Below are 16,650 nucleotides of genomic sequence, written 5' to 3'. Positions count from 1 at the left end.
CACCTTTAACAGGAACCGAAACAACAAAACAAATGAACAAACTAAATATAACCAAAGACACTGAAATAGGGAACAGGCTGATAGTGACCAGAGGGGAGGGAATTTCAGGGGAAAAGGGGAAGGGTTTACAGGAACAAATTTAAAGGACACATGGACAAAAACGGGGCGGGGTGGAAATGGGAGGGAGGTGGGGAGGGCTGCGATGGGAGTAAAAGACAGAAAACTGACAGAAAATTGTTGTTCAGCAATTAAAATAAAAAATGTTTTAAAAAAGAAGTATTCAGAAAAAAAGAGATAAATGGATAAATACCAGTGATTTACCCATACAAATGAATGTTATTCAGCCCTAAAAAGGACTGAACTTCATGCTACAACATGGATAAACCAACAACAAAAAGACTACTTATTTTATGATCCCATTTATGTCAAATACGCAGATTAGGCAAATTCATTGGAATAGGAAGTAGATTAATGGTCTCTAAAGGTTGAGGAAAAAGGGGAATGGGGCATGACTGGTAAGGAGTGAAAAGATTCTTTTGGGGTAGTGAAAATGCTCTAGAATGAGATAGTGGTGATAGTTGCATAATTCTGTTAATATACTAAAAACTACCGAGTTGTATATTTTAAAGTGAATTTTATGTTATTTGAATTATATATCAATAAAATATTCATTATGTGTTCATTTTTCAAAGAGTAAACTGCAACATAAAATTAAACTTCTGGTCTAATATTCAGGTAAAAACAGCCTTCCTTCATTTCCTCTCATGAATTACATATATAATAACTTTAATTACCAGTTCTTCTGAGAGAATATTTCATACTAACTTTGCCATTTTCATATTAGAGGTGATATTGTATTTCTTTGATTTTGACAAATCAAAAAGAATAGCACCAGTTTTCTTTTAGATGAATTCTTCCATCTCTAATTTGTACTGATATGGTACCAAGTGCACAGCTGAGACAACATGCATTCTAGAACAAAAGACTATTCAGAACTATCTGTTCATACAATGCTCTTTCAAAAGCCAACACTCTCCTTTGAGACACCAATGTTATTGAGTTTCAGTGAACAATTAGTCTCATTCAGAAAGTTCTGAGCAAATATTGAAACATTTTTTTCTTTTTAATGTATCATTCAACTGAATTGAACTGAACTGAAATTGAGCAAACCTAAAAGCTAAAGAGGATTAATAGCATGTGAGTGTGTGAGTAAGACAGAAAGGGAAAGAGAGATTATATTTCTCTGTGTACTTTTACTCATGGAACTTGGATTTTTTTCTGTTTTTTATTCAATTTATTGAGTTAATACATTGGTTAATAAGCTTATACAGGTTTCAAGTGTGCAATTCTACGATAGACCATCTGTACATTTTATTAGTTCTTGAAAGACTAATCTTTCATTCAGGAATCTTAGCTATCTTTTAAATAAGATATATGTGAATTGAATTCATTTGACTTATAGGATTAGGAGTCAGTGGTAAGGCCTGAGAGCCCTCACTTACCCCTTCCAGAGCAAGGCAGATCAGAACTTCCTTGGCACTTCTTGATGCTTTCCTCAGGTGACAGTGGGCAGGAACGTGGATGCTCACACTTTTTCCCATACCAGCCTAATTTGCAGTCACATCTTCCACAATTACATTGTCCATGACCTTCACAATGAGAACAGTGTATAGTTAAGATCCTGACTCATTTGTGACATTCCATGTTGAAATGAAATGGATTCAGAATTCAATATAATTTTCATATATATGTATGTATTTAATATATATGTATGCATATGTATTTTCATATATATGTATGTATGAAAATTATATTGAAGTCTTAATTTATTTCATGGATAAAATGGATAAAAATCCATGCTATTTTGTCATTGGCATCTGATATTAATATATATCACACTATGGAAATTGATCTTCAGTGAAGAGTGGCCAGCTTTATCAATATTACATGAGGTTTGGGGGTAGATGTCTATCTTCTGAGTTTGAAGAATTGAATCATCCACATCTCAGGAATCTTTTCACCATCAATTAACATGATTCTTCATGGAACAAACCATAAAATCTTAGGTCAAAGTGGGGTGAGATATTAGGAATCATTGAATACAAATCTCTCATTTTTAACACTAGATTCAATTCAAAGGATATTTATTGAGTACCTAGTATGTATAATAGAGTCTACATAATAAATTGCTGTTTTAATATTCTACCTTAGAACTCATCATTTTAAAGGAAATAAAATTGTGATTACCAGTAAGTATGTGTAACATGTGAATAGGATCCTTTAGAACTTCAAATATGAGAATTTTTAAAATCCTTACCCAAGGACATGTTTATTTATTTCAGAGAGAGGAAGAGACAGAGGGAGAGAGGGGGAGGGGAGGGAAATAGAGAAAAAGAGAGAGAGAGAGAGATGTGAGAGAGGAATCATCAGTCAGTTGCCTCTCATACCAGACCTGGGACTAAACCCACAACCTAAGCATATACCCTGACTGGGAATCTAACCATGACCTTTTGATGTATGAGATGATGATCCAACCAACTGAATCATCCAGACAGAGCAAGATAATTTTTATTATTATACTTACATTTATTAGAAATTAGATTTCATTGGTTGTTAGGTTCTGTGTTTTTTTTTGCAATTTCTCCAAGCTTAAGAACTTACTACCCTTTTTTTTTAATGCTCATGTTATTTAGAGCAAAATTTGTGAACAGAGTTGTAATTCAGATACATAGGTAAGTAACAATTTTTAAAACAAAATCTTTAACATTTAAAATACAATTGATTCTACCTTTTTATAGGAGCCAATGACATTGAAATTCTTGAAAACAAGAGATTTCATTTCAAAAACAGCTAGATCTTCCACAAGGATACCAGGCAAAGTACAGAACATGCTGCCATTTGTGGAAGAGCAGTTGACAATTTAACAAAAAAAAAAAATCGAACAATACAATTAGGTTGAAAGGGGAAAAAAGCTTTACTCTTAAAAGTTTAAAATAGCTGTAAAAGTTAGAACAAAACATCCAGCATGTTTAAATGCCAGGAAATCCTTATTTACTCAGGAGGGTGCTACCTGCTTCTTTAGTTGCTTGAAATTCACAGGCAGCAATCCTTGCCCAGGGTGAGTCTCAATGGGAACATGAAAAAAAGCAGGAACCTGTGTTGAGGACTCCGTGTGACTGATGGGAGAACAGTCTCAAGTTCTATAATTGGGATACAGGTTTAAGAGAAGTAATTATTTTGTATCTGAAGATCATCCATTTGTTAATATTTTTTTAAACTTTGTAGTAGAATAAAATACATTCATGATTGTAGATTTCACTAGTAAGAGATTTTTAGAGTGAAAAGTTGGTTCAATTAATATAAAAAATGTCAGATTAATTGTGAATGCATTAACAAATTATAAAAATGCAGCTGCTCTAGAAAAAATAACTTATTACTGAAGCTTCATTTTATTTACCCTTTGCTATTTCTGTGTTCTGTTACAAATGCTAGGCAAAAATTTAGTCTATACTATCTTATACCTCTATTTCCTGTGAACTTAATGCAGTGTCACAGACCATCTCAAGGACAACTCCTACAAATTTATGCTTCACCTCTTGGCATCAGCAACTCCAAGTACACTTGGGAACAACATATAAAATGTGCCCTTACTTTTGCCATGTGTGTAATGATCCTTAACTTACTGTGCCTTCTGCTTCAAGCTCAGTCTTCACTTAATCAAAATGCCCTCTCAATAACCCAGCTGCATTTGAGTGAGTGCTTACACATTGCAATGAATTAATGAAATAGTGTCTTTGCTGTGATTGGCTTTAGGGAGAAAGGCTTTGCCTCTAAGTAGGATAGTATCAGAGTGGGAGAATATTGTCTATTTCAGAATGGCCATTGGTCCTTCTCAAATCATCCACTTATGAGTCTTTTACACTTTGCCCTCAAAAGTCGACATGACATCAATTGAACAAATTCAAGCTGAGGAAAGAAGCATTATTAAAATATGAGTGACCTAAGTAAATCATCCATAATAAATAAAATTCCTGAGAGTCCGTGAGTAGCATATGCCAACAAGTTTAATAATAAAATAGTGTCATGGAGAATTTTTTTAATGTTTCATTATTTTGGGAAAGTAGGAATATCTGAATCAAATATCTCAATGAAGATCATAGAGAAGCAAATGCAAAAGCAATAGAGAAAATGTTTAAATAATTCTAGTCTAATATAACAAAATATAGTATAGACAATGGTATTGTCTAATCTGTTTATTAGAGATTTATTGACAAGTTAAAACATAAATATGTTTTGCTTTCACAGTAACGAAAAATTTCACCCTACATCTTTTAATAACTCAAAGTCACATTCTGTCAAATATATTTTAAAATGTTATAGATTTTAATTTACCAGTAAATGAAACTGTATTTTTTCTATAAAGTTAATGTAGTTAGGTAATCACTTAGAAATGAAATGTTCTGACACCAGATACTGAAGTAGGTATTGAGCTTTTCAGGCAAAACAGGAAATCATAAAGTGAAACTATAATTTTTCTTCTTGAGTTTCTAGTCTTTCAATTCTAGTATAAAATTTATGCCACAAAGAGGAAAGAACATTTTTTATAAGGACAAAATTAAGAAGATGAAAATGCTTGGTTTTGATATACAAAGAGGACTTTAGAAAAGATGAAATCTATTTAGCATCAAAATCCTTTAGACTACTATAACATACTCTATTAAGGTATTTCATAAACAAATAGTAAAAAGATCATAAAAGAAATTAGGAAACCTGTGTCCTTGATCTAAATGTGTCACTTCCTCACCTTTCTGAGCCTCATGTCACTGGACTTTATCTTTAAAAGTGAACAAACCAGAAGCAAATTTTCCCATCCTAGTCTGAAATGTAATGCTTCCTTGCTACTGTGGCAAACATATATATTAAGTCTGCAGGAGTTAATTTCACTGTTTCTAATAAGTATTCCTATAAACTATGTAGGCAGAAAATAACAAAATATGGATGAATGATACAGATTGTTGTTATTCATTCCTGATATCAAATGTGAGAATGCACATTAGAGAATTGCTTTCAAAAGATCTATAATCATACATTAAAGACACACACAGCAATAGAAGGACAACAAGCTGTTGGTGTGTAAATGGGATCACAACTCAGTCTGTACCATATAGTCAGGGAGTTGGCAGCAAGACTAGACAGACAAGTGACATAATGACCATGTTGGGTGGGTGAGCCTATAAAGGCTCTCAAACCATTATAGTAGAGGCTGTTGACACCAATACTTATTTTTTCTTTGCAATCATTGTGTTTCTTTGAGTTAAGCTATCTAAACTCAGAAATATCAATCCAGGAAAAATACAGTTTCATTCATTCCAGACAAACATCTGCTATAAGGGATATTTCTTTCTTTTAAAATGACCAAAAATGCTCATAAATTGTAATCTGATGTCTACAAGTAGCTTCTTAAAAAGCAATATGAAGATAATTAATATGTAAAAGTTTGGGAAAATCAATTAGATCTAACTAGTATTTGTTATTTTTTAAAATTCCATTGAATATATTGATTTCCCTTTGAGACAATGTAAACTGAGCCTACTTAAATAATTTCCTCCAGTTTCTTTCCTTAATGCTTTGCTAATCCACAATGATAAATTTCCTCATATAATGTGGTTCTATCAAGTGATTCCAGTTTCCAAACTAATGGTACTCTAAGCCAGGACTAACTTTACATTTTCACTATTTCAGTAAGCAGAACAAGCTGAAAAATAGAACTTAAGTTCAAACTGCAGCATATGTTTCCAATTATGGGAATTTGAGAAATAGAACAGAGTGGTAAGCAGCCAAAAGGGATAAAAGAGTCAATTTAGAATCAGAAAATAAATTCAGTGGAGCAGCTCATAGAACTGAAGTAACAAGCAAAGCAGTTGGTATATTTCAGGATAACTGGCCATGCTCTGGTCATTTTAGTCACACTCAAATTTTGTCAATGGCATCATCTTTGAGGTATTTGTGTGTGCATATGCATGTGTGTATCTGTGTATGCATCATATTTGTGTATGAGTAAATACACACACATACCATGTGGATGCTGAACAACAGACAGGACTTAATTAATTAATTAATTAATTAGAGTAAATTTATTTGAAAACAGAGATTGTGTTTTAAAATATGTGTATCTTCCAGATCCATTATGGATTAGGCACAAAGTATCGATAAGTGCATTACTGAATAGATAAATGTATACAGTAAGAATGAATTAATAAAATGAGAATGTCAACTAAAAGAGCCAACTTAAATTAATCTATCAGGAGATTTCCTTTGGATTTAAATAGGTATTTAAATAAATAAACATTCTCAGGATTGCAAGAATGGGAGCCTAAAATAAAGCTGTTTCATCTAAACCTTATTGCACTACAGCCTTGCACAAATCACTAGAGAATATCAACATAGCTGCATTAAATTACATGGTTTCTTAGGCTATACGTGTTTTCAGACAAAACAAAAGCAGTATGAACTTGATTTCAAGTTACTTATTTCTCTGAACCTGTTTCCTCTACTGTTAAAATACAGATAATCATGTCTCCCACTACGAGTTAGTGTGAACATAAAAAGGAATGAAGTATGTAAATGAACTTGGTAAGTGTTTACTAAAGTCAGCTCACTGTTAATGTTTCTCCTTTCCTAAATTCCTCATGTTAAGTGTGGGAAGCAACTGTGGAGAACTGGTCACATTCATTTCATTCAATGAACACAAAATGAAATCACAATTACTTATTTTATGTCTCATTGTCATATGTCTCATTGTTCAAAAAAGCATATTACCTCATCACTTTTGCCCATTCCCAACTGTCTACACCTACAGCATGGAGACCACATATAAAGGATTAACCATTCTCTTCTAAACACTTCCCATGAGAAACTCCAGTTGCTTATTAGCTTTCTTGTTTGAAATCTCATAGGATAGGGGAATATGGAAAAGAGAGGAAGAGGAAAATACGGTAGAAGGCAGAAGTGAGGGAATAAATGAAGTGCAAAATTTCAGATTCCAAGGAGTCCTTCTTAATAACATTCACTCTCCCAACCTATAGTAGTAATTCTATGCCTAAAAAGCATGTAATAGGAATTGTGAGCTTATACAAGAAAGAAAGTATCAACTGAAGTGGCAATGCCCATCTTTACCTCATGGTTCAAGTCCCCAACAATCAGATAGACCAGTTCACATAATCCCAAATTAGCACTATAATGTAGTTATTTTAAATTTTTCAACCCCACTTCTAAATGAGGATCAAGATCAGGATCATGGGTTTAACAAGGAAGAATACACCCTATGACCAAAAAAAAAAAGGCATATCAGAAAGCCACACATTTATTATTGTTAGATATAGCTTAATTATTTCCTTTATTTACCTATTTTAAATTGTGTGAATTCATGTTTTATGTCACAATCTTAAAATGACATTCTTCAATGGTGTTCTCTGAGTCCCAATGTTGTTTTCACTACCAACTCTGTGCTTATGACTAAACTCTCATGTTCAATCCTGACCCTTTAGAGTTTAGACTGCCATACTCAATAGGTGAAAAAGCTATTAATTCGGGGTTGTCATTTGTCCTTTATGAGCTATACATCTAGAACCAAAGTTGACAACTTTCTTCTATGTTTTCAATTTTAGTAAATGACACCAACATTTACCCAGGCTACCAGACTGGAAACCTGTGGCTACAGCACTCCACTGCTGAAAACCATCACAAACTCCTCATTGCTTTTACAATAAAGTCAAGTTATGCACTACACTTATAACTGTGATAATAAAGAACATTCATTATAGTAGATAATAGAAATATCTGAAAAGGGTACGATCTCCTCAAGAGAACAGAGTTCACAAAATGTTTAAGAAATTCTCCTGAACAAGAGGGCTAATCAGAAGAGGGAAACCCTTTTGCAGTGAAGCAACAGGCTCCTCTCAACCAGGCCAGAGAAATCTTTGAAGTTGCATAATCATAATAAAATATGGCAGTTTTTCTATCTCTCTTTGCTGGAAACTTTCAGGAGATCAGTGGAGTTTCCTATCTTTCTGTGTATACCAATCAAGCAGTAAAAATTAAAGAGATGTATGTGCATATGTTTCTGCCTTCTGAATTATCAAACATAACAGGGATGAAAATCCATAAACCTATTTTTGCTTAATATAACTTTTTTAGATAAATCGGTTTTTTTCCTTTGGACAATTAAAAATTCTGGTAATCATATATTTCCATATATTTAGACTGCAATCTCCATAAATTCAAGAATCATATTTGCCTCCTTCACTGATGGACCCACTAGTCCAGATGTAGTCCAGACCCTGGCAACCACTATTTTTTCCATAAATATTAAAACAAAATTGAATTCACTAATTAATTTTCAATTCTAGACAAAGTTGTAGAATAATTTTAGTATATAAATCATACCAAATAATTAATGCATTAAAATATCCATAGGACTCTGGTTGGTGTGTTACAATGGATTGAGCACCAGCCTGAGAACCAAAGGGTCACTGGTTCCCAATTAAGATTTCCAGTTAGAGCACATGCTTGGGTTGTGTGCCAGGTCCCCAGTAGGGGGCTCATGAGAGGCAACCACACATTGATGCTTCTGTCATTCTTCCTGCCTTCCCCTCTGCCTAAATACAAATAGAATCTTTAAAACTATCCATGAGAATTATATTACCCTAAGATTTGTAATACATTAATATAGCTTGTCATAATGGTGTCTATCCTGTTCCTTGTCACCAGATCAGCTGTTTTGTGGTTTCAAAATTGAGCAATAGATATCTGAAACCAATGATTCTCCTTGATGAGAAATTCGACTAATTTTAAGAGAGAGAGTGCATTATCATATCTAGTCTTTGCCCAATGTGTGAATTATCTTAAAGGTGTCTAAGTGACTACTAAGAGGAGCACTGTGGATATCCAATGTTTTAGAATACACATGCAGTTCTTTTATAGTTTCTGTGAGAATCAAAATGAATCTTCAAAATAGAAAAACTAATTTTTGTATTTAAAATAGGAATTCTGAGAGCACTTACCTGAACAGAAGTCATCAGAATATCTGTCATATACAGCTTTACAGTCCCTTTCATCACACTCACAGGTGTCTCCATGAATATCTCCCCAGTCTCCAGTTGGGTCAACATCATGGCAAGAACATTCACCACACACACAAGTCCCTACATGAAAAAATAATTTTATATTCTAGTGAGAATTCACGAAAGAAAGCATCTTATACATTGTTTTTATTTTTTAACAATAATCTTGTCCTCTTTTTAAAAGATTTTATGTATTTATTTTTTTTAGAGAGGGAAGGGAGGGAGAAAGAGAGAGAGAAACATCAATGTGTGGTTGCTAGGGGCCATGGCCTGCAACCCAGGCATGTGCCCTGACTGAGAATCGAACCTGTGACACTTTGGTTCACAGCCCGAACTCATTCCACTGAACTATGCAAGCCACGGCTTATATATTGTTTTTTAAAAATATGTTGCTTACTTTGTTTTTGAAAAATACATGTGTTCAGAAAAAATATTACACAAAGGAAAAACACCATCTAAGGTGGAAGTTGAGATTCTTTAATAAACAAAAGTTATTATCTATGCCAATAATTAAATGGGACTGTGCAATACATCACTAACACTGTGTTGGTTTGTCTCAGAAATAATATAAAAACAATTAAAACAGCATAAGGTAAAGTCCTTGCCCTCAAGAAGCTCACAATCTACTTGACAAAAAGAAGGCTAATGAAATAAAAATTAGCAAACAATAAATGTATGAGTGCTAACACTTTGTACATGAAGACATAAATGCTGAGAAATACTGTTAAGAGTTTGGGGAAGAAGAAATCAATATGGGCTAAAATAATTAAGGTATATAGTTTGGATATGTAGGGAGAGGGGAAAATAATCTAGGATTGGCTAGAAGTAAAATAAATTTAAAAAGTCAAGAAAGCAAGAATAAGCAAAAAAGGGTAGGGATTGGTGTGGGGATCCTAAGGAGTCCTGCATACTGGAGCAGAAGGTGCATAATAAGGAATCCTAAGAATAAGGTTTGATAGATCAAATGAACTCAGATTATAAAAGATGTTGGAAATTAGGTAGAGAGATATAACCTTAATCATATGGAGACTTGCATAGGGAAAATGCCCAATTGCAGATTATATTTACTTTGTGTGGATTATCAGTCCTCACCTTCAGCACAACTAGTTTACCATTTCCGGGGAAAGATAAAGTTAAATCCCTTTCTTACTTCTCACATCAAAGTAAATTTAGTTAGACCAAAGACTTAAAAATATAAAATAAATCATTTTTATTCAAAATCCTCAAAGAGAATTACTAAAAATGAACACAGAATTTTATTTATCTACATAAAAAATGTAAAATCTTGGTTGGGAGCAAAACACTCAAAAACAAACAGAAAAACTAAAATAGTTGGAATAACAAGACCTATGTGTTCAAAAGACAAATAGCTACTTTCACAAACATAAATAATTCTTAGGAATCAATATGTAAAGGACAAATATGTCTAGAGCAAAATAGATAAAGGCAAAGAATACCAATCAGAGATTTTGTAGACATGTAATGATGATAGATAAACATGAAAAATGTTTACCAGTCAACCTATGATTACTAAGGGGAAGGGATGGGGGGCTGTAAAACAACAGTGATTTAAAATTATTTTGAATGTCAGATTGGCAAAAGTGAAAAGATTGCTAGGATCAAGGGCTGGTGAAGGTATGAAGTATAAAATGGTACAACTCTGGATGTACCTTTTTTTTTCACAATATGTACTTTGAAAATGTGGATATTATTTAGCATAAGAGTCTACTTCAATTAATATATCCAAAGGATAGGACAAGTACACAAAAGTACATGTTCAGGAATATTAAATATGATGGCATTGTTGCTACTGAAAAGCAATTAAGGACATGAATATCAATCAATGGAGAATTAGCACAACTGCATAGTTTGGACTACCAAGCAGCTATTAAAAGTACAAATTAGGTTTTTGCTCTGTGAGCATGGAAAGATAACCAAAATATATGATTGAATAAAAAAAAACAAATTTCAAATTAGTTTGCATAGTATGATTCAATTTTAGTATTAAATAAGAAGAAAATACATATCAGAGAGCATAAGGTGATTAATTTTTTTAAATTAAATGATAAAAACACACCAAAAGATTATGTACCAAAATTGAAAAGGAGGTACATCTGTTTTAAGATTATGTATCATTTTCTACAATCCACGTTTTTTAAGATGAATATGCATTGTTTTCTTAATAACACAAATGATTTGAGGGTGTGGTCACATGATAAATTGGGTCCAATGTGAAACTATGATTAAACAAAGTAGGCAATAAAGGACATTTATTCTATCATTGATTAGCTCTGTTCACAAAATTGTTTTACAGCCCTTGAACATGAGCTAAAAAGGATGATAAGGTAGGTATGTGTAGGATTAATATCTCTCTCCTACCTAGGAATTATTGAAAAGGAGAGTTGTAGGATACATATAAGCAGGACCCTCTGAGAAAAGGAACTTATTGCAGTGCTGGGCCCTCTATTGCCTTAACATGTCTCACTAGATGCCAGCCCCATTTAGACATGTTGTTTCCTGTTCTGCCTCTGTCAGATCTCCAAATCAGAAAACTCTGAGCACCAGGAAGAGGGAAGGCAGGGAGTGAGATATAGAAAGGTGGCAAGTAATGTGTGTTTCTGAAGGACATCTGTCTTACAGAACCCACATACCCCTGCTGCAGAATCAGGACCTGGTCCACACAGCCAATCAGTTCCACTTTTCTCCTCTCTCTTTTCAACATGTAAATGGTTATTTCTCACAGTTACATAGTTCAAGCTTCATACACTGACATTGTTATGGTAACTACTGATTCTAGTGAATAAAAGAACTGAAGCAGAAACACGTCCTTATATATTAAAGACAATGTGAATTCATATGATATATAGTCAGATCTATTCTGTATAAATTAAATTAAAAAACTGTAATGATCTCTCTTTCAAATTCAGGCCTTTTTTCTTTCTTTTCTCTATATACAGCTATGTAGCACATTTTACTCATTTATGTCAATCTTTAAAGGGATAAAATTTGTTGTGTGTTAAGATTTTCCCCAGGTCAGTAGAAACACATTGCCTCCTTGCACAACCAAAATAAGGACAACAACAAATTTAAAAACAAAAGCAACCAGCATTGCCAGGAAATCGAACTGTATAGAAGTCTGACAACCAAAGAGTTAAAGAAACACTCATCCAGACCAGTAGGAGGGGTGGAGATGGGCAGCTGGGATGGAGGGGACTCTCAGCAAGGCAACAGCTGGAGGACCTGGGTGGGCAAGGTGGCCGCTGGTGGACCTGGCAAGGAGGTGGCTTGTGGACTAGACAGTCCCACATTCACCTGCAGATAAACCCGGGGGAACAACTAGGGAGCGAGATACATGAAGCATCCCAAGGTTCTAGTGTGGGAAAATAAAGCCTCAAAGCCTTTGACTGAAAACACCTGTGGGGGTTGAGATGGAAGTGGGAGAAACTCCTGGCCTCACAGGAGAGTTTATTGGAGAGACCCACAGGGTCCTAGAACATAGACAAACCCACCAACCCAGGAATCAGCAAGAGGGCCCAATTTGCTTGTGGGTAGTGGGGGAAGTGACTGAAACCCAGAAGAGAGCAGAGCAAGCAACACTGTTCCCTCTCAGATCCTTCCCCCACATACAGCATCACAATGCATCGACGTGGGTTGCCTCACCCTGGTGAACACCTAAGACTCTGCCCCTTACTATATAGAAGGTGTGCCAAGACAAAAAAAAAAAATGGTCCAAATGAAAGAACAGATCAAAGGTCCAGAAAAAAATATAGCTAAGTGATGAAGAGATAGCCAATCTATCAGGCACACAGTTCAAAACACTAGTAGTCAGGATGCTCACAGAAATTATTGAGTTTGGTCACAAAATTAAGGAAGAAATGAAGGCTATGAAAAATGAAATAAAGCAAAATATACAGAGAGCCAACGGTGAAGAAAAGGGACGCAGGACTCAAATCAATGATGTGGAACAGAAGGAAGAAATAAATTTTCAACCAGAACAGAATAGAGAAACAAGAAATCAAAAAAAATGAGGAAAGGCTTAAGAACCTCTGGGGCAACTTTAACATTCTAACATCTCAATGGTAGGGGTGCCAGAAGGAGAAAAGGAAGAGCAACAAATTGAAAACTTATTTGAAAAAATAATGAAGGAAATCTTCCCTAATTAGGCAAAGGAAATAGACTTTCAGGAAGTCCAGGAAGCTCAGAAAGTCCCAAGGAAATTGTACCCAAAGAAGCACACACCAAGGTAAAACATAATTATATTAGCCAAGATTAAAGATAAGGAGAGAATCCTAAAAGCAGCAAGAGGGAAAGAGACAGTTACCTACAAAGGAGTGCCCATAAGTCTATCAACTGATTTCTCAGAAGAAACCTTGCAGGCAAGAAGGGGCTGGAAAGAAGTATTTGAAGTCATGAAAGGCAAGGACCCACATCCAAGAGTACTCCATCTAGCAAAACTATCATTTAGAATGGAAGGGTGGAAGTGCTTCCCAGATAAGGTCAAGTTAGAGGAGTTCATCATCTCTTAGCCCTTATTATATGAAATATTAAAGAGACTTATCTAATAAAAAGAAGATAAAAATATAAACAGTAAATGACAACAAACAGTTATTAACAACTGAACCCTCCACCCTCCCCCCCCCAAAAAAAAACCCCTAAGCAAACAACTAGAACAGGAACAGATTCACAGAAATGGAGATCTCATGGAGGGTTATCAGCAGGGGAGTGGAGGAAATGGGGGGAAATTACAGAGAATAAGTATCATAAATGGTAGGTAGAAAATAGACAGGGTGGGGGTTAAGAATAGTATAGGAAATGTAGAAGCCAAAGAACTTACATGTACAACCCATGGACATGAACTAAAAGGGAGGAATGCAGGTGGGAGGGGGTATGCATGGCAGAGGGGAATAAAGGGGGGGGGGGAATGTGACAACTGTAATAGCATAATCAATAAAATATATTTTGGAAAAAAGATTTTCCCTGGAAGCATTATTTATTAAAATGCATCATTCATTTATAGAAATGAAAAACATGTTTTCCAGCTTTCTAGATGTTTATATTTTTATAGATGGAAATATGGCCACTTATTGTATTTATATCATCAGGTAGGCAAAGAGCAGTACAACATGGTTCTTTTTATCCACTGGTACAGCTGACAAAGGTACATAAACAACTTTTAAGGATTTTTAAGAAGTGTTCAAAACTATTATTTGATTTATTATTAACAGTTAACTCACTTTAAATTATATTTTAGAAATAGTAATATTTTTTAAAATTCATGTCCAAGGCCAGTCTAAATTTCATATGGCCCTCATACAAATATACTGTGTTCAGTATGACATTTTTATTATTGTATATAAAAGTTAAATGATTCTATATCAGTTCTATATTTCAAACAAGTCTTCAATTTACTCAATTAAGAAGAGAGGTTTTTTTTCAATGTTCTCTGGACAGCATTAGATGCTCACGCTGTAGATGGTTCTGTTAGCTTAACAGAAGAATCTATTAGATTTACCTTTTAGCTGTACTGTGCTATTTCTGGATGACCACCAAAGAAATTACAGTCTCTATATTAACTATTTATTCAGTGAAGCTTAAAGAATGACAGTAACTTTCTTATTTTTCTGTTTTCCACTCAATAAAAAAAAACAAGAAATAGAAAGTTATTGCTGTAGAAAATGTTGATTTTTCATCAATGTCAATGATTATAAAAGATGACTTCCTCCCACAGGGAAGGAAATACAGACAAGAGTGTTAACAATTAAGACCTTTGTTTCTCTCTCCATTACATAGTAATGTGTATGAATGACACACCTCTGTTATTGCAGATTTTGCCATCTGGAGATGTGCATCTTCGCTTGCTCTCCCAGGGAGTGATATCGCACTGGAATTCACATTTATCTCCATGCCAACCAGCCTCACAGTAACAGTTTCCACAGTAACACTTTCCATGGCCTTTACCCAAAATGAATTTTATAGAGTGATGAAAAAAGCAACTTTAAAAACAGAATCAACTTTATATCCCTTTATGATCATTTTTGCTTTCTGAAATAATATACCTGTTTTCACACTCATTGTTTATCATCAAATTATGTAGCTTGTCCCAAAAACATTACAATTGTGCTTATGCTTAAATAATTACACACATTAAACAAATCAAAGAGCCTTCTAACTTGTCCTGGCCAGATAGCTAATTAAAATGAAAGAATTTTAAAGAAATTATATGGTGGTCTATTATATTCCAATCTCATATGTATGCATCAAACTCAAAAGTATTTAAGTACTCTAAGGGAATTTCTTGAATTAGTCATCCAAGTATTTTATTTGAAATTAAGTACTGAGAAACCAATGGTGTGTATTTACTTCAATGCACATTATTAATGGCTGAATCATTTCTTAAACCAGAGGAAATGTTTCATCTTTTCATTCAACTGCATCCCACAGGCTGTTGTGTTCCTCCATGTGGAAAAGAGATTTTCAACTAAATTAATGTTTAGTGCTCATTTAGACCAATGAAATATTATGGACTCTGGGTATCACAGTCAAATTCCCATTGTATTTGTGAACCAGGTACAAATGATAGGTAAAGGCACCCCATCATTTAATGTCCAGGTACCATCACAACTTTTCAAATTATTACCCTATTCATTTGGACTTATGTCCAAGAAATAAGTAATGAATCATCACATCATTAATTTCTCCACCCATGTCTGGCAATTCTACAAAGTCCCAAAAGATGGAAATTCTATTTAACTCTAAATCACTTCTATGTCCTCCCTTTTTGTAGTTATGCCATCCAAGCATGAATGTGCCTCTTGTTCTTATAAATATGATAAAATCTAGGGTCACACTGGACTTTGTTTTTCAGTCCATTCTTTCTGTCATATAGGAATCTGTTTTTATTAGAGTCTATGGGTAAGTGTTTTTATTCCCCTGTTTCTTCTCCTATGGACATAATTCCAAAAGATCCATGGGAAACTGATTGTGAGGCTATTTTTCTTTCTAAGCACTATGGCACTCCTGGCCACTGGCAAGAAAATGGCTAGGGTCTTACACTACTCTTGTCCATAAGGTGTGACTTCCTTCATGCTGACACACATCAGAGAGATAAAGAGGAAGACCAAGAGATGAAGATAACCAGTACTGTAATAAGATATGGGGCCCATGCATATAAAGTCATGTTTTCTGTCTAAATGAGCAGTAATTGGAGAATCCATTTTTAAAAAGTCATTTCTACAACAAATTTAATTTTAATTTATTCACTTAAGCACATATAAATGCTATCAAGCTATACATTTATATTTATAGTTACATATAATTATAACATATATTATACATTTTATTTGTGAGCTTAAAAATATCTGTGCATGTACACACACAAAATATCACATTACAGTGCTATATCATAAGCCTCAGAAACTTGAGAATTACACTGAAAAAAAGCAAGACAACTGTGAGTTACTAAAAGCTTTTCCTGTGAGTTAGTTTTTAAAAAAAATTATTAACTTCTTAAGCCAGAATTTATTTCTGT

General features: G+C 34.1%; 1 protein-coding gene across 1 annotated transcript in view; it reads right to left on the bottom strand.

Annotated features, from left to right (window-relative positions):
• Positions 1-16,650, bottom strand: part of ITGBL1 (integrin subunit beta like 1) — a 262,437-nt gene that overhangs the window by 126,864 nt on the left and 118,923 nt on the right. Inside the window, exons 5-7 of the mRNA XM_028526960.2 lie at positions 14,934-15,074; positions 9,063-9,203; positions 1,503-1,649 (exon numbers count right to left, since the gene is read on the bottom strand). Coding sequence (XP_028382761.1) covers positions 1,503-1,649; positions 9,063-9,203; positions 14,934-15,074 — 429 coding nt within the window. The remainder of the gene's footprint in view (positions 1-1,502; positions 1,650-9,062; positions 9,204-14,933; positions 15,075-16,650) is intronic.

Source organism: Phyllostomus discolor, chromosome 11 (genome assembly GCF_004126475.2).
Source record: "Phyllostomus discolor isolate MPI-MPIP mPhyDis1 chromosome 11, mPhyDis1.pri.v3, whole genome shotgun sequence".
Lineage (NCBI taxonomy): Eukaryota > Metazoa > Chordata > Mammalia > Chiroptera > Phyllostomidae > Phyllostomus > Phyllostomus discolor.
The sequence above is the reverse complement of the archived record's forward strand: the minus strand, read 5'-3'. Positions and strand labels throughout refer to the sequence as shown.